The sequence below is a fragment of the Pseudophryne corroboree genome, chromosome 5, assembly GCF_028390025.1.
Source record: "Pseudophryne corroboree isolate aPseCor3 chromosome 5, aPseCor3.hap2, whole genome shotgun sequence".
Classification (NCBI taxonomy): domain Eukaryota; kingdom Metazoa; phylum Chordata; class Amphibia; order Anura; family Myobatrachidae; genus Pseudophryne; species Pseudophryne corroboree.
In genome coordinates, this window is record NC_086448.1 from 800,818,219 (window position 1) to 800,836,045 (window position 17,827).

The 17,827-nt window shown below is 49.5% G+C and overlaps 1 protein-coding gene across 3 annotated transcripts in view; it reads left to right on the top strand.

Annotated features, from left to right (window-relative positions):
• Positions 1-1,259: 1,259 nt before the first annotated feature.
• The window catches only part of DSCC1 (DNA replication and sister chromatid cohesion 1), a 54,487-nt gene continuing 37,919 nt past the window's right edge, over positions 1,260-17,827 (top strand). The window contains exons 1-3 of one of the 3 annotated variants that reach the window (XM_063924452.1): positions 1,260-1,418; positions 10,167-10,403; positions 11,155-11,323. In XM_063924452.1, the coding sequence (XP_063780522.1) occupies positions 10,231-10,403; positions 11,155-11,323 (342 nt within the window). In that variant the 5' untranslated portion in view covers positions 1,260-1,418; positions 10,167-10,230. Of the gene's footprint in view, positions 1,419-1,469; positions 1,637-10,166; positions 10,404-11,154; positions 11,324-17,827 lie in introns of those variants that run through there. The other 2 variants (XM_063924453.1, XM_063924455.1) reach the window with 2 other exon arrangements.

Genomic DNA, 17,827 nt, shown 5'->3' on the forward strand with positions numbered 1-17,827 from the left:
CCAAAAGCGCTTTTAAATAGTAATATACACTATCAAATGCACCACAATCGTTTTGTGCCCCCCCCTTTATAGCACCTTGTACTTGTCAGAAGTGGAGGAGAGGACCAGCGTGTTCTCTGCAGCCTGGAGAGAGAGAGAGAAAATGGCGCTGAGTAGTGTGCTGGCTGCCTGAGGAAGAAGCTCCGCCCAATGGTGCGTCCTTACACTCAGTATACTGACTTATTATTTATACTGGCAGGGGTAGGGCTGTGCCAGCGGCATCTTATGCCCCCTCTTAGCCAGTTTGAGGTATTTTTCTTGCTGCCCAGGGCGGCGCCCCCCCCGCTCCCTACACCTTGCAGTACCTGTGTGTGTGGGCAGCAATGGTGCGCTGCGCTCCCGCCAGCCGCGCCGCACCTCAGCAGTCACTTACTTGATTGAAGATCATTCTTATACTCACCTGTCTTCCGACTTCTGGCTCTGTGAGGGGGGTGACGGCGCGCTGTGGGAGTGAGCATCTAGACACGGCTAGCGTTCAGTTCCCTTCAGGAGCTAATGGTGTCCTGTCAGCCAGAGGCAGAGCCATGAAACTCTGAGGAAGTAGTTCTACTTCTGCCCCCTCAGTCCCACGAAGCAGGGAGTCTGATGCCAGCAGATCTCCCTGAAAATAAAAAACCTAACATAAATCTTTTCAGAGAAACTCAGTAGAGCTCCCCTGGAGTGCATCCAGTCTCCTAGGCACATTTCTAAAACTGAGGTCTGGAGGAGGGGCATAGAGGGAGGAGCCAGTTCACACCCAATGAAAAGTATTGAGTGCCCATGTCTCCTGCGGATCCTGTCTATACCCCATGGTCTTGATGTCGTCCCCAGCATCCTCTAGGACGTATGAGAAATATAACATATAATAGGCGTATACTGAGCTTTTAGTAACGTACAGTCACATATGTAAAAGTTTCTGGAACCACTCTAATCCCATCCTCATACCCAGCCATTGCCACCTGCTCTAAGCAACTCTGTCCTGCAGCTACTTCCCAGCCACCCCACCATAGAGCAGCGGCACACTGAGGCCATTTGCGTGTATATTATCCTGCCTCCATCCCATATCACCCCATCACAAGTGGTCAGAGACGCCAGCACATGACTCATGGCTTCCCTGAGGCAAAATAGTCACAGTGCCGGGGTTATGCTTTAAGCGTCCTTAGCTGTACAGCCGTCTTCAGGAAAATGGCGCCGGGAGAGGAGACATTTCTCTACCACACAGTTCACACTCTACTTTAAATATCAGTGTGTAGTCCTGCGCCACCGTGGCGGGAAACCAGAATGTGCAGAGGCTGTGGGTTGTGTCTATTTTCCCTTCTGCGGAGCTGAGCTGAGGATACTGACGAGTTCTCCCTGGGAAGGGCACAGCCAGGCCGGGAGGCAGCGTGCTCTAGTGTCCGGTGTGTATGCTCCGTGTCCTGGCTGCTGTCAGTGTGTACAGTATATGTATGGTTGATTCTATATCCTAACACTGCACTGTGTGCTGCTGATGGCATGGTGCACAGGGTCCCCCTCCTCACATCTGCACTGTGTGTCAACCTCTGTGCATTGCCATGGTAAATGGTCTGCTGTATCTGCTGTCAGGGCACTGTGTTTACAATTGCCATGGTCTATGCAGGTGACATTTTAGGCAGTGTTACTCTCTGTATATTGCCATTATATGGACAGCTACATCTGCAGCCAGGCAGTAGTTTGTTTACATTGCCATGGTCTATGCAGGTGACATAGTAGGCAATGTACTGTGCAATATGTGTCATTCTCTGTACGTTTCCATAGTATATGCAGGCGTCATGGTAGTCAGTGTACTGTGCACACTGGGGCAGATGTATTAACCTGGAGAGGGCATAAGGAAGTGATAAACCAGTGATATGTGCAAGGTGATAACACACCAGCCAATCAGCTCCCATATGTAAATTAACAGTTAGGAGCTGATTGGCTGGTGCATTATCACCTTGCACTTAACACTGCTTTATCACTGGTTTATCTCTTCCTTATGCCTTCTCCAGGTTAATACATCTACCCCTATATTATTTGCCATTCTCTGTACATTGCCATAGTATATGCAGGCGTCATGGTAGTCAGTGTACTGTGCACTATTTTATGTGTCATTCTCTGTACATTGCCATAGTATATGCAGGCGTCATGGTAGTCAGTGTACTGTGCACTATTTTATGTGTCATTCTCTGTACATTGCCATAGTATATGCAGGCGTCATGGTAGTCAGTGTACTGTGCACTATTTTATGTGCCATTCTCTGTACATTGCTATAGTATATGGAGGTGTCATGGTAGTCAGTGTACTGTGCACTATTTTATGTGCCATTCTCTGTACATTGCCATAGTATATGGAGGTGTCATGGTAGTCAGTGTACTGTGCACTATTTTATGTGCCATTCTCTGTACATTGCCATAGTATATGGAGGTGTCATGGTAGTCAGTGTACTGTGCACTATTTTATGTGTCATTCTCTGTACATTGCCATAGTATATGGAGGTGTCATGGTAGTCAGTGTACTGTGCACTATATTATGTGCCATTCTCTGTACATTGCCATAGTATATGGAGGTGTCATGGTAGTCAGTGTACTGTGCACTATTTTATGTGTCATTCTCTGTACATTGCCACAGTAGGCCCTATATGGTCAGTTAAATCTGCAGCCAGGTAGTTGCTGTGGTCTATGCAGGTGACATGGTAGTCAGCGTACTGTACACTAAGATTTGCAGTGATGCTTTAGAGAGCAGTTTTTTTTTTTTTTTTTGCCACTGCATCAGTGCACTGCGCAGGATTTGTGCACAAAGTGAATGACAATGCGGCATTGTTTTGGGGAGCTAACTGAGAGTGGCAAAAAAAAACCACAGGTATCTCATGACCGTTTGGGGGGGGGGGGGGGGGGTGTTAGAGGTTGTGGCAACTCGCAGCTTTAGCAATGGGCCATTCTGCCAGTGATACTGCGTCTTTGGACGCAGCCGCTGCGGTTTACAGAGCTACTGATGGCATCCGCATCTTTTCATACGGTCATTACATAATAAAATTTGAAAGAGTGTCCCAGGAGATAGTATAATTTTATGGGTCAATTCAATTAGGTGTGAAGTGTGTGAGTTTCTCTTGCCATCACGTTTTAGCAACGGCATCTTGCACCCCTCACGGCCTGATTTCAGCCCGATATTGCACAAAAGTGCTCGCAGCTCTAATGGGTCTACCAGCAGTTTTGAGTGAGTTAAGCCTGCCGTAAAGTGCACCTGTTGCTTCACACCTAATTGGATTGACCCCTTGAGTTGCCCAGAAGAAAATTATAAACAATTCTAAAGAGTGGCTAAGATAATACAGACTGGACAGAGATTATACTAAATAGGCCAGATACTCACACTTGTTTGAACGGGTGTGGTTCGTTTTATCGACAGTATCTAGGTCGACAATGTTTAGGTCGACCACTATAGGTCGACAGTCACTAGGTCGACATGGATGGAAGGTCGACAGGGTTTCTAGGTCGACATGTGCTAGGTCGACAGGTCTAAAGGTCGACATGAGGATTTTTTTTTCTCTGACGTCCTAGTGGATGCTGGGGACTCCGTCAGGACCATGGGGAATAGCGGCTCCGCAGGAGACAGGGCACAAAATTTAAAAGTTTGACCACTAGGTGGTGTGTACTGGCTCCTCCCCCTATGACCCTCCTCCAAGCCTCAGTTAGGTTTTTGTGCCCGTCCGAGCAGGGTGCAATCTAGGTGGCTCTCATAAAGAGCTGCTTAGAGTAAAAGTTTTGATAGTTTTATTATTTTCAGTGAGTCCTGCTGGCAACAGGCTCACTGCAACGAGGGACCTAGGGGAGAAGAAGTGAACTCACCTGCGTGCAGGATGGATTTGCTTCTTAGGCTACTGGACACTAGCTCCAGAGGGACGATCACAGGTACAGCCTGGATGGGTCACCGGAGCCGCGCCGCCGACCCCCTTGCAGATGCCGAAGTAAGAAGAGGTCCAGAAACCGGCGGCTGAAGGCTTTTCAGTCTTCATGAGGTAGCGCACAGCACTGCAGCTGTGCGCCATTGCGCTCAGGCACACTTCACACCGGCGGTCACTGAGGGTGCAGGGCGCTGGGGGGGGCGCCCTGGGCAGCAATGTTAATACCTTTCTGGCTAAAAAGAATACATCACATATAGTCCATGAGGCTATATGGATGTATTTCACCCCTGCCAGGTCTCAGAAAAACCGGGAGAAGAGCCCGCCGGAATAGGGGGCGGGGCCTATCTCCTCAGCACACAGCGCCATTTTCCTACACAGCTCCGCTGCTAGGAAGGCTCCCAGGCTCTCCCCTGCACTGCACTACAGAAACAGGGTAAAAAACAGAGAGGGGGGGCATTTTTTGGCGATATTATATATATTTAAGCAGCTATAAGGAAACAACACTTATATAAGGTTGTTCCTATATAATTATAGCGCTTTGGTGTGTGCTGGCAAACTCTCCCTCTGTCTCCCCAAAGGGCTAGTGGGGTCCTGTCTTCTATCAGAGCATTCCCTGTGTGTCTGCTGTGTGTCGGTACGTGTGTGTCGACATGTATGAGGACGATGTTGGTGTGGAGGCGGAGCAATTGCCGGTAATGGTGATGTCACCCCCTAGGGAGTCGACACCGGAATGGATGGCTTTGTTTATGGAATTACGTGATAATGTCAGCACGCTGCAAAAGTCGGTTGACGACATGAGACGACCGGCAAACCAGTTAGTACCTGTACAGGCGTCTCAAACACCGTCAGGGGCTGTAAAACGCCCTTTGCCTCAGTCGGTCGACACAGACCCAGACACGGACACCGAATCTAGTGTCGACGGTGAAGAAACGAACGTATTTTCCAGTAGGGCCACACGTTATATGATCACGGCAATGAAGGAGGCTTTGCATATCTCTGATACTGCAAGTACCACAAAAAGGGGTATAATGTGGGGTCTGAAAAAACTACCTGTAGTTTTTCCTGAATCGGAGGAATTGAATGACGTGTGTGATGAAGCGTGGGTTACCCCTGATAAAAAACTGCTAATTTCAAAGAAGTTATTGGCGTTATACCCTTTCCCGCCAGAGGTTAGGGCGCGCTGGGAAACACCCCCTAGGGTGGACAAGGCGCTCACACGTTTATCCAAACAAGTGGCGTTACCGTCTCCTGATACGGCCGCCCTCAAGGATCCAGCTGATAGGAGGCTGGAAAATACTCTAAAAAGTATATACACACATACTGGTGTTATACTGCGACCAGCAATCGCCTCAGCCTGGATGTGCAGTGCTGGGGTGGCTTGGTCGGATTCCCTGACTGAAAATATTGATACCCTGGATAGGGACAGTATTTTATTGACTATAGAGCAATTAAAGGATGCATTCCTTTATATGCGAGATGCACAGAGGGATATCTGCACTCTGGCATCAAGAGTAAGTGCGATGTCCATATCTGCCAGAAGAAGTCTATGGACACGACAGTGGTCAGGCGATGCGGATTCCAAACGGCATATGGAAGTATTGCCGTATAAAGGGGAGGAATTATTTGGGGTCGGTCTATCGGATTTGGTAGCCACGGCAACAGCCGGGAAGTCCACCTTTTTACCTCAAGTCCCCTCCCAGCAGAAAAAGACGCAGTCTTTTCAGCCGCAGTCCTTTTCGTTCCTATAAGAACAAGCGAGCAAAAGGACATTCATATTTGCCCCGAGGCAAAGGAAAGGGTAAGAGACTGCAGCAAGCAGCCCCTTCCCAGGAGCAGAAGTCCTCCCCGGCTTCTGCAAAGGCCTCAGCATGACGCTGGGACCTTACAAGCGGACTCAGGGGCGGTGGGGGGTCGCCTCAAGAATTTCAGCGCACAGTGGGCTCACTCGCAGGTGGACCCCTGGATCCTGCAGGTAGTATCTCAGGGTTACAGGTTGGAATTCGAGAAGTCTCCCCCTCGCCGGTTCCTAAAATCTGCTTTGCCAACGTCTCCCTCAGACAGGGCGACGGTATTGGAAGCCATTCACAAGCTGTATTCTCAGCAGGTGATAATCAAGGTACCCCTTCTACAACAGGGAAAGGGGTATTACTCCACGCTATTTGTGGTACCGAAGCCGGACGGCTCGGTAAGACCTATTCTAAATCTGAAATCTCTGAACCTGTACATACAAAAATTCAAGTTCAAGATGGAGTCACTCAGAGCAGTGATAGCGAATCTGGAAGAAGGGGATTTTATGGTGTCCTTGGACATCAAGGATGCTTACCTTCATGTCCCAATTTGCCCTTCACACCAAGGGTACCTCAGGTTCGTGGTACAAAACTGTCATTATCAGTTTCAGACGCTGCCGTTTGGATTGTCCACGGCACCCAGGGTCTTTACCAAGGTAATGGCCGAAATGATGATCCTTCTTCGAAGAGAAGGCGTATTAATTATCCCTTACTTGGACGATCTCCTGATAAGGGCAAGATCCAGAGAACAGCTGGAGGTCGGAGTAGCACTAACTCAAGTAGTGCTCCAACAGCACGGGTGGATTCTGAATTTTCCAAAATCCCAACTGATCCCGACGACACGTCTGCTGTTCCTAGGGATGATTCTGGACACTGTTCAGAAAAAGGTATTTCTTCCGGAGGAGAAAGCCAGGGAGTTATCCGAACTCGTCAGGAACCTCCTAAAACCAGTGACAGTGTCTGTGCATCAATGCACAAGAGTCCTGGGAAAAATGGTGGCTTCTTACGAAGCGATTCCATTCGGCAGATTCCATGCACGAATTTTTCAGTGGGATCTGCTAGACAAATGGTCCGGATCGCATCTGCAGATGCATCAGCGGATAAAATTGTCGACAAGGACAAGGGTCTCTCTGCTATGGTGGTTGCAGAGTGCTCATCTGTTAGAGGGCCGCAGATTCGGCATACAGAACTGGGTCCTAGTGACCACGGATGCCAGCCTGAGAGGCTGGGGAGCGGTCACACAAGGAAGAAACTTCCAGGGCGTGTGGTCAAGCCTGGAAACGTCTCTTCACATAAATATACTGGAACTAAGAGCAATCTACAATGCTCTAAGCCTGGCAAAACCTCTGCTTCAGGGTCAGCCGGTGTTGATCCAGTCGGACAACATCACGGCAGTCGCCCACGTAAACAGACAGGGCGGCACAAGAAGCAGGAGGGCAATGGCAGAAGCTGCAAGGATTCTTCGCTGGGCGGAAAATCATGTGATAGCACTGTCAGCAGTGTTCATCCCGGGAGTGGACAACTGGGAAGCAGACTTCCTCAGCAGACACGATCTTCACCCGGGAGAGTGGGGACTTCATCCAGAAGTCTTCCACATGATTGTAGTCCATTGGAAAGACCAATGGTGGACATGATGGCGTCCCGCCTCAACAAAAAACTGGACAGGTATTGCGCCAGGTCAAGAGACCCTCAGGCAATAGCTGTGGACGCTCTGGTAACACCATGGGTGTACCAGTCAGTGTATGTGTTCCCTCCTCTGCCTCTCATACCCAAGGTACTGAGAATTATACGGCAAAGGGGAGTAAGAACGATACTAGTGGCTCCGGACTGGCCAAGAAGGACTTGGTACCCGGAACTTCAGGAGATGCTCACAAGATCCGTGGCCTTTACCTCTAAGAAGGGATCTGCTTCAGCAGGGACCGTGTCTATTCCAAGACTTACCGCGGCTGCGTTTGACGGCATGGCGGTTGAACGCCGGATCCTAAGGGAAAAAGGCATTCCGGAAGAGGTCATCCCTACCCTGGTCAAAGCCAGGAAGGAGGTGACTGCACAACATTATCACCGCATTTGGAGAAAATATGTTGCATGGTGTGAGGCCAGGAAGGCCCCGACAGAGTACTACATATACAGCCCCCGGTTGTGCCCCCAGTGGCACCGTGGGATCTCAATGTAGTTTTGGATTTTCTCAAATCCCATTGGTTTGAGCCACTCAAATCGGTAGATTTGAAATATCTTACATAGAAAGTAACCATGCTACTGGCCCTGGCTTCAGCCAGGAGAGTGTCGGAATTGGCGGCTTTATCGTATAAAAGCCCATATCTGATTTTCCATTCGGACAGGGCAGAATTGAGGACGCGTCCTCATTTTCTGCCTAAGGTGGTATCAGCGTTTCACCTGAACCAGCCTATTGTGGTGCCTGTGGCTACTAGCGATTTGGAGGATTCCAAGTTGCTGGACGTTGTCAGAGCATTGAAAATATATATTTCAAGGACGGCTGGAGTCAGAAAATCTGACTCGCTGTTTATACTGTATGCACCCAACAAGCTGGGTGCTCCTGCTTCTAAGCAGACGATTGCTCGTTGGATTTGTAGCACAATTCAACTGGCACTTTCTGTGGCAGGCCTGCCACAGCCTAAATCTGTCAATGCCCACTCCACAAGGAAGGTGGGCTCATCTTGGGCGGCTGCCCGAGGGGTCTCGGCATTACAACTCTGCCGAGCAGCTACGTGGTCAGGGGAGAACACGTTTGTAAAATTCTACAAATTTGATACCCTGGCTAAGGAGGACCTGGAGTTCTCTCATTCGGTGCTGCAGAGTCATCCGCACTCTCCCGCCCGTTTGGGAACTTTGGTATAATCCCCATGGTCCTGACGGAGTCCCCAGCATCCACTAGGACGTCAGAGAAAATAAGAATTTACTCACCGGTAATTCTATTTCTCGTAGTCCGTAGTGGATGCTGGGCGCCCATCCCAAGTGCGGATTGTCTGCAATACTTGTACATAGTTATTGTTACAAAAAAATCGGGTTGTTTATTGTTGTGAGCCATCTTTTCAGAGGCTCCTACGTTATCATACTGTTAACTGGGTTCAGATCACAAGTTGTACGGTGTGATTGGTGTGGCTGGTATGAGTCTTACCCGGGATTCAAAATCCTTCCTTATTGTGTACGCTCGTCCGGGCACAGTATCCTAACTGAGGCTTGGAGGAGGGTCATAGGGGGAGGAGCCAGTACACACCACCTAGTGGTCAAACTTTTAAATTTTGTGCCCTGTCTCCTGCGGAGCCGCTATTCCCCATGGTCCTGACGGAGTCCCCAGCATCCACTACGGACTACGAGAAATAGAATTACCGGTGAGTAAATTCTTATTTTTTTTTTGGTGTCGTTTTCTTCATAAAGTGACCGGGATCCCAAATTAGTGCACCGCGTCCCCTCGCATGGCTCGCTTCGCTCGCCATGCTTCGGGCATGGTGCCTTCGCTCCGCTACCGCTTCGCTCGGCACACTTTACCGTTCCAATCGTAGTCCACGTGGATCGTTAAGTATGAAAAAATTAAAAAATGTGAAAAACTCATGTCGACCTTTAGACCTGTCGACCTTCCATCCATGTCGACCTAGTGACTGTCGACCTATATTGGTCGACCTAAACATTGTCGACCTAGACACTGTCGATCTTCAGACCGGATCCCGTTTGGACACATGCATAAGTTTTAAGAGCAGTCCAGATACTGCCCCACTTGCTGGCTGGACACAAGATAAACAGCTCAGACACTGCCCCGCTTGCTAGCTACACAGAAGGACCCAGTGACAAACACACAGCCGCTGAAACGCAGAGAGCTGGACACAGGCAGTCCAGTTTCTCCACTGTTCCCACCAGCAATTTATTTATTATTATTTATTAGCAGTTATTTATATAGCGCACACATATTCCGCCGCGCTTTACATAGAATATTTGCACATTCACATCAGTCCCTGCCCCAGTGGAGCTTACAATCTACGTTCCCTACCACACGTACACACTAGGGTTAATTTTTTTGCCGGGAGCCAATTAACCTACCGGTGTATTTTTGGATTGTGGGAGGGAACCGGAGTAGCTGGAAGAAACCCATGCAAGTACAGGGAGAATATACTAACTGTCGGGACCATGGTGGGAATTGAACCCACAACCTCGGTGCTGTGAGGCAGTAATGCTAACCATTACACCATCCAATTTCCCCCTTCTTTTAATATTGTAGGAGAGATCTGCTCTGCCCTCCAGTCTGATGCCTCCTGACGCTGTAATGCGGCCAATATGTCATGCTGCGGTGCTCACGTTTGCAGTGCGACCTTCTTTGCGCTACAGTGCCGGGCAGAAACGCCCGTCAAAATTCAACGTGGGGAGAACAGTCAGGTTTCTTCCTCTGCGTAATAAAGATGGGCAGCTGGGCTAGGTAACTGTGTCTTAGTAGTAAATATCTCTTTGTATTGCAGCTGTCATTCCTTCCGTGCCTCTGGCCAATGGTATAACTGCAGCGCCTGACTTACCGCCTGCAGAATGAGTCGGTCCCTGGAGGAAGTGGCGGCAACTCTGCAAGTAGCCAAACTGAATGTGGAGGAGCTGCGCAGCACGTTGCAGTGTCTGACGTTCAGCGATACCTTCACGTCCGGTGATTACAGCCTCCTGGAGCTGGATGACGCGCTCTGTAAGGAGATAGAGGCTGGCGGCAGGTAGGAATGAGTAAGATTATAATTGGCTACAGTCGTTTCTGTTATACAAATACCAAGCCAGTGTTGAGCCGGAGTGCCTGATGTGGAGGTGTACGCGGTTATAGCTGCGGCTGTGTCCTTTTTATGCGCCTGTTACCTAGGTCTTCATGCTAATGCAGCAGCCGATAGACTTCTTACTGAGGCGCCCACCTGCTGTGCCCTAATCCACCACTGTATTGTATGTCCTTTTTTCCAAAAAGTGACCTGTACTCTTTGGGGGGTCATTCAGTTAGCTGTGAGGTTCTGTCAACAGCTCATGAGCTACCGTAACACAGGTTATTGGGGTAGCATAATCTCGCTTGTTTATGCTCGCACCCCATGGAGGGGAAAATGAGCAGTTACCCACAGTCGGCCTGATTCTGAGTTGGAAGTAAAGCAAAAAAAAGCAAGTAACTTTGCATCTGAAACAGACTGTGTTGCTATGCAAGGGGAGCAGATACATTTATATTATTCTGTGCAGGGTAAATATTGGCTGCTTTTGCATGTAGCCCACAAATGTGAGACGGCTTTATTGTTACATTGCAATGTGTATTTCAGTTTGAACACCCCCCCACCCAAATCTAACTCTCTCTGCACATGTTACATCTGCCCCACCTGCAGTGCTGTATGGTTTTGCCCAGATACACAGTTACTTTTTTTCCTACTTTTGCTTATATGATCTGTTTAATATCTTACTATTTATTTTTTGTCCCATCCCCCGCAACACTTTTAGCCTTGTGATTCGCGGTGACAAAAGTGACCACGTTGTCGTCTGTAGTCAAGACAAAACCTATGACATGAAAATCGCAGATACCTCCAACATGCTGCTATTTATCCCAGACGGTAAAACTCCCGACCAGTTGCCTTCCGACCAGCAACAGCTCAGTGTTACTCACTGCAAGGTACGGCCGCATTGTTTTTGGTTTATGCAGTAGATAGCAGGTATGGTGGCAGAATATGTGATATATATTTTCTTGTTTTACACATAAAGGGGTATATTCAATTGCGGTCGGATCCATTCCGACATGCATTTGTCGGAATGGATCCGACGAGGGCTATTCAATGCCCATCTCAGTTCGACTTTAAAAAAGTCGAATTGAGATGAGGGACCGGAGAGGGAGGAGAGCCGCGGGGAGACGGAGGGAGATCAGCGCTGCAGGAGGATGTGGCACAGCCGCCAGACCTCACAGCAGCATCCACCCGGCTCCAGCAAGCGGGACCTCACTTGCTGGAGCCGGGTGGACACTGCCGTGAGCGGCGGCTATGACACATCCTCCTGCAGCGCTGCTGTCCCCCCGTCTGCCCGCGGCTCTCCCCCGTTTCCTCCTCTCAGGTCAGTTCATCTCAGTTCAACTTTTTAAGTCGAACTGAGATGGTCGGAAACTGGGCCAAAATTTGTCGAATTTGGCCCCGTTTCCCTCAGAAACACGCGAATCGGCGGCTATACCGCCAATTCACGTACTATTCGACAAGTTGAATTCCCCGACTTGTCGAATAAAAATGCTGGGGACTGAATAGGTCGGAACCCCTTCCGGCCTGAAAAAGTCGAAAACTGACGTCTTTTCGACAAGACGGCAGCATTGACCTTAATTGAATATACCCCATAGTGACAATAGCTTCTAGCTTTGGTCAGTCCAGTGACATGTGAACCAATGAAAGCCAGGGTCTAGCACCTTGGTAAGTAAACTCCAGAGTTTGGGCAAAAGACTTGTTGAATGAACAAAGCAATAGATCTAGGTAATGTTTGTAGGTCAAACATGCTGTGATATTAGTACCTAAATCATTGGCCGTATCTGAGATTTGCCTGATATCGTACCATGTGGCTCCTATAATCAGCATAAGACACATGCATCCCACATAATAGTAAGATTCAGAGGACACGTTTGCAGACTTATGATATGCTACCCGCCACATCCAGGTGCCTTTGCTGAGGTGGTCCTACACCAAGATCACCTGCCACGTCAAGGTGCCTCTGCTGAGGTGGTCCTACACCAAGATCCTCCAATGTATTGTTGTATTGCCATATTGGAGGATCTTGAGGTGCCTCCAGGTAAGTTGGCACTCAATTTAGAGTGGTGCTATTATTATGTAATGTATGACCATCTGAGCAGAGGCATCTTCATGTTGGTGGCTTATCAGATGTTTACAAGTGTGAGTCCTCTACATTTTATTATTAGGTTGGATCCTTGTCTCTTTTGTTGGCCCATTACATAGTGCTGGAAGTATTTGTCTTGTTTTTTCTTAAGATTCTGGCTGCCAATAAATCTGGAATATAACCAGATTGTGATGGAATGGTCCTGGGGGCTTGGCCCGAGTGCTGGGTGCAGCCATACGAGTGGTGTGCTATAAGTTTCCGGATGCATCAAATGTATTATATTTACAAAGTGAACATTACATTTTCTCCTACGTCCTAGAGAATGCTGGGGTCCACATTAGTACCATAGGGTATAGACTGGTCCACCAGGAGCCATTGGCACTTTAAGAGTTTGAGAGTGTGGGCTGGCTCCTCCCTCTATGCCCCTCCTACCAGACTCAGTTTAGAAAATGTTCCCGGAGGAGGCGGTCACAGCTAGGGGAGCTCTACAGTTTCTCTAGTAAAGTTTATCTTAGACAGAGTTTATTATTTTACAGGGAGGCTGCTGGCAACAGCCTCCCTGCTTCGTGGGACTAAGGGGGGGGTGGGGGGTAGTGTCCGCCCTGCGGGGTCTGAGCGCCTATCTCCGCTGACAGGACACTGAGCTCCTGAGGGGATTCATCGTTCCCCGCCACAGGGGATCGCTCACCCTGGCAGCATGCCGCCACCCCCTTACAGAGCTGAAGTTTTGTGGCGAGTTAGTCGCCGACCCCCCTCTAGCAAGCGGGGGGCCGGTGTGAATGGTGGCATAAGGGTAGGAGCGCAGTATTAACTGCGCTCCGGAGGCTCAGCGGAACATAGTGCGGCGCTGTGAGGGGCGTCCTGAGCCAGCGCCTACACCCTACACTGGTCACACAGCCTGTCGGGGTCTCCGGATCTCAGCCAGCACAAATCCTCAGGCCAGTATAATCCTATCAAGAGCGGGAAGACAGCGCCATTTTGGGGGCAGAGCTTCTCCTCAGAGTGCATCCAGCAGCGTTCAGCGCCATTTTCCTGCCTGCACAACGCCCTAGTGACTCCGTGGGTGTTCCAGTTGGTGTACGTGTTTCCTCCACTTCCACTCATCCCAAGAGTTCTAAAGCTCATAAGGAGAATAAGGGTTCAAGCGATCCTCATTGCTCCAGACTGGCCAAGAAGGGCTTGGTACGCGGATCTACTGCAAGAAGAGCCGAGGCCTCTTCCTCTTCGGGAGGACCTGCTGCAGCAGGGGCCATTCGCCTATCTAGACTTATTGCGGCTACTTTTGACGGCATGGAGGTTGAACACCTGATACTAGCTCGGAAGGGCATTCCGAACAAGGTTATTCCTACCCTGATACAGGCTAGGAAAGGAGTAACGTCTAAACATTACCATCAAATTTGGAAAAAATATGTATCTTAGTGTGAGTCAAATTTTTTTCCTGCGGTGTAGTTTCAACTGGGACGGTTTCTCCTCTTCCTACAAGTTGATGTGGATATGGGTCTGAGGTTGGGATGTGTGAAGGTCCAGATTTCGTCCCTATCCATTTTCTTCCAAAAACAATTGGCTGCCCTCCCTGAGGTTCAGATCTTTTTGAAGGGAGTTCTGCACATCCAACCTCCCTTTGTACCGCCTACGGCGCCTTTGGACCTTATCGTGGTGTTGCATTTCCTCCAGTCGGACTGGTTCGAGCCTCTACAGGAGGTTGAGGTCAAATTTCTTACGTGGAAGGCTGTCATGTTGTTGGCCTTAGCGTCTGCTAGACGTGTGTCGGAGTTGGGGGCTTTGTCCTGTAAAAGCCCATACTTGTTCTTCCACGAAGATAGAGCTGAGCTCCGGACACGTCAGCAGTTTCTTCCGAATGTTGTGTCGGCATTTCATATCAACCAACCTATTGTGGTGCCAGTGGCTACTGACTCCTCAAAGTCCTTGGATGTTGTAAGGGCTCTGAAAATCTATGTGAAGGGGACTGCTCGTCACAGAAAATCGGACTCGCTGTTTGTCATGTATGATCCCAAGAAAATTGGGTGTCCTGCTTCTAAGCAGACGATCTCTCGCTGGATCAGGTTCACTATCCAGCATGCGTATTCTCGGGCAGGATTGCCGTGTCCTACGTCTGTCAAGGCCCACTCGACTCGTAAGGTGGTGTCTTCCTGGGCGGCTGCCCGGGGTATCTCTGCTTTACAACTTTGTCGAGCTGCAACTTGGTCTGGGTCGAACACGTTTGCAAAGTTCTAAAAGTTCGATACTTTGGCCTCTGATCTGAAGTTCAGTCAATCAGTTCTGCAGGAGCCTCCGCGCTCTCCCTCCCGTTCTGGGAGCTTTGGTACATCCCCATGGTACTAATGTGGACCCCAGCATCCTCTAGGACGTAAGAGAAAATAGGATTTTGGTTACCTACCGGTAAATCCTTTTCTCGTAGAGCAGTGATTTTCAACTTTTTTTTTTTTTTTTTTTTTTTAACTCGCGGCACACCGAACAATATTTTAAAATTGCCAAGGCACACCATCAGTATCCCACAGAAAAAAACAATACACACACATTGGCCCTCACAGTTAAAAAAAAATCCACACATGCATTGACCTACACAGAAAAAAATAATCACATTGCTCCCCACATAAATCATGTTGCTCCCTACATAAATACTATTGCTCCACACATGAATTATTCACATTGTTCCTCCCGCATAAATCCATAAATTCTTATTCTCCCCAAATAAATCCTATTGAAAACCTTTTGTTCCCCACAGGAGAAATAAAATAACAAATATCAGCTGTCCTCCTCCTTGTCCCTCAGTGGCGGGGCGTGCTCATAGTGGAGTCGGGCAGGTGTGGGTTGGCAAGGAAAGCTGTGTATGCAGGCGGGAACTGGAAGATGTGTATGCAGGCAGGCTAGCTGGGTGGTGAGACGCAGCGGCCATGAGCTATGATATCACACCGTTTTCAAGGCATAGGTCACGGCCGGAGCTCGACTGATCCTCTCAGAAGTGCCAGTGCCAACAGTTCACTCTGAAGGTGCAGGAAGCTGCTCTGGCTCGGCGGCACACCTTGCATCTGGTCGCGGCACACTAGTTGAAAAAGCCTGCCGTAGAGGATGCGGAGTGCCCGCCCAGCGCTTCGTTTTCCTGCAATTGTTATCTGGTTCAGTACAACTTTGTTTCTCTAACGTCCTAGTGGATGCTGGGGACTCCGTAAGGACCATGGGGAATAGACGGGCTCCGCAGGAGACATGGGCACTTTAAGAAAGAATTTAGATTCTGGTGTGCTCTTGCTCCTCCCTCTATGTCCCTCCTCCAGACCTCAGTTTGAATCTGTGCCCGGACGAGCTGGGTGCTACTTAGTGAGCTCTCCTGTGCTTGCTATAAGAAAGTATTTTGTTAGGTTTTTTATTTTCAGGGAGCTCTGCTGGCAACAGACTCCCTGCATCGTGGGACTGAGGGGAGAGAAGCAGCCCTATTCTCTGAAGATAGGTCCTGCTTCTTAGGCTACTGGACACCATTAGCTCCAGAGGGATCGTACACAGGATCTCACCCTTTGTCGTCCGATCCCGGAGCCGCGCCGCCGTCCCCCTCGCAGAGCCGGAAGACAGAAGCCGGGTGAAAGAAGCAAGAAGACTTCGAAATCGGCGGCAGAAGACTCCAGTCTTCACATGAGGTAGCGCACAGCACTGCAGCTGTGCGCCATTGCTCCCACACTACACCCACATACTCCGGTCACTGCAGGGCTCACGGGGGGGGGGGGGGGGGGGCGCCGCGCCGCGCCCTGGGCAGCAATTAGAGACCTCTTTGGCAAAAGTTTGCATAATATACAGTTGGGCACTGTATATATGTATGAGCCCCTGCCAAAATTGTACATGAAAGCGGGACAGAAGCCTGCCGTCGATAGGGCGGGGCTTCTTCCTCAGCACTCACCAGCGCCATGTTTTTTCTCCACAGCACCGCTGAGAGGAAGCTCCCCAGTCTCTCCCCTGCAGATACACGGTAGAAGAGGGTAAAAAGAGAGGGGGGGCACATAATTAGGCGCAAAAATCAATATAAACAGCAGCTACTGGGTTAACATTAACGCCTTCGTAAATTCAGCCACAAGTGGGTTCACTCCCTGTTAGATCCCTGGGCAATAGATATTGTGTCTCAGGGATACAAGCTGGACTTTGAGGAGATGCCCCCTCACCGACGGCCCTGCCGGCTTCCCCCCACGAGAGGGAAACAGTGTTAACTGCAATCGCAAATTGTATCTTCAACAGGTGGTGGTCAAGGTTCCCCTCCTTCAACAAGGAGGGGGTTATTATTCGACCATGTTGTAATCCCGAAACCAGACGGTTCGGTCAGACCCATATTGAATTTAAAATCCCTGAACATATACCTGAAAAGGTTCAAGATGGAATCGCTAAGAGCGGTCATCGCAAGCCTGAAAGGGGGAGATTTTATGGTGACTCTGGACATAAAGGATGCATACCTTCATGTCCCCATTTATCCACCTCCATCAGGCGTACCTCAGAATTGCGGTACGGCATTGTCATTACCAATTTCAGACGTTGCCGTTTGGTCTCTCCACGGCCCCGAGAATATTCACCAAGGTAATGGCGGAAATGATGGTGCTCCTGCGGAAGCAAGGTGTCACTATTATCACGTACTTGGACGATCTCCTCATAAAAGCGAGATCAAGAGAGCAGTTGCTGAACAGCTTATCACTTTCTCTGGAAGTGTAACGGCAACACGGCTGGATTCTATATATTCCAAAGTCGCAGTTGGTTCCTACAGCTCATCTGCCTCTCCTAGGCATGATCCTAGACACAGACCAGAAAAGGGTTTATCTCCCGATAGAGAGAGCTCAGGAGCTCGTGACACTGGTCAGGAATCTATTAAAACCAAAACAGGTGTCCGTGCATCACTGCACTCGAGTCCTGGGAAGGATGGTGGCATCATACGAGGCCATTCCCTTTGGCAGGTTCCATGCGAGGACCTTCCAATGGGACTTACTGGACAAGTGGTCCGGATCACATCTTCAGATGCATCGGTTAATCACCCTATCCCCCTGGGCCAGGGTGTCTCTCCTGTGGTGGCTGCAGAGTGCTCACCTTCTCGAAGGTCGCAGATTCGGCATTCAGGACTGGGTCCTGGTGACCACGGATGCAAGCCTCTGAGGGTGGGGGGCAGTCACACAGGGAAGAAATTTCCAAGGGCTGTGGTCAAGTCAGGAGACTTGCCTTCACATCAACATCCTGGAACTAAAGGCCATATACAACGCCCTACGTCAAGCGGAGTCCCTGCTTCGCGACCAACCGGTTCTGATTCAGTCAGACAATATCACCGCAG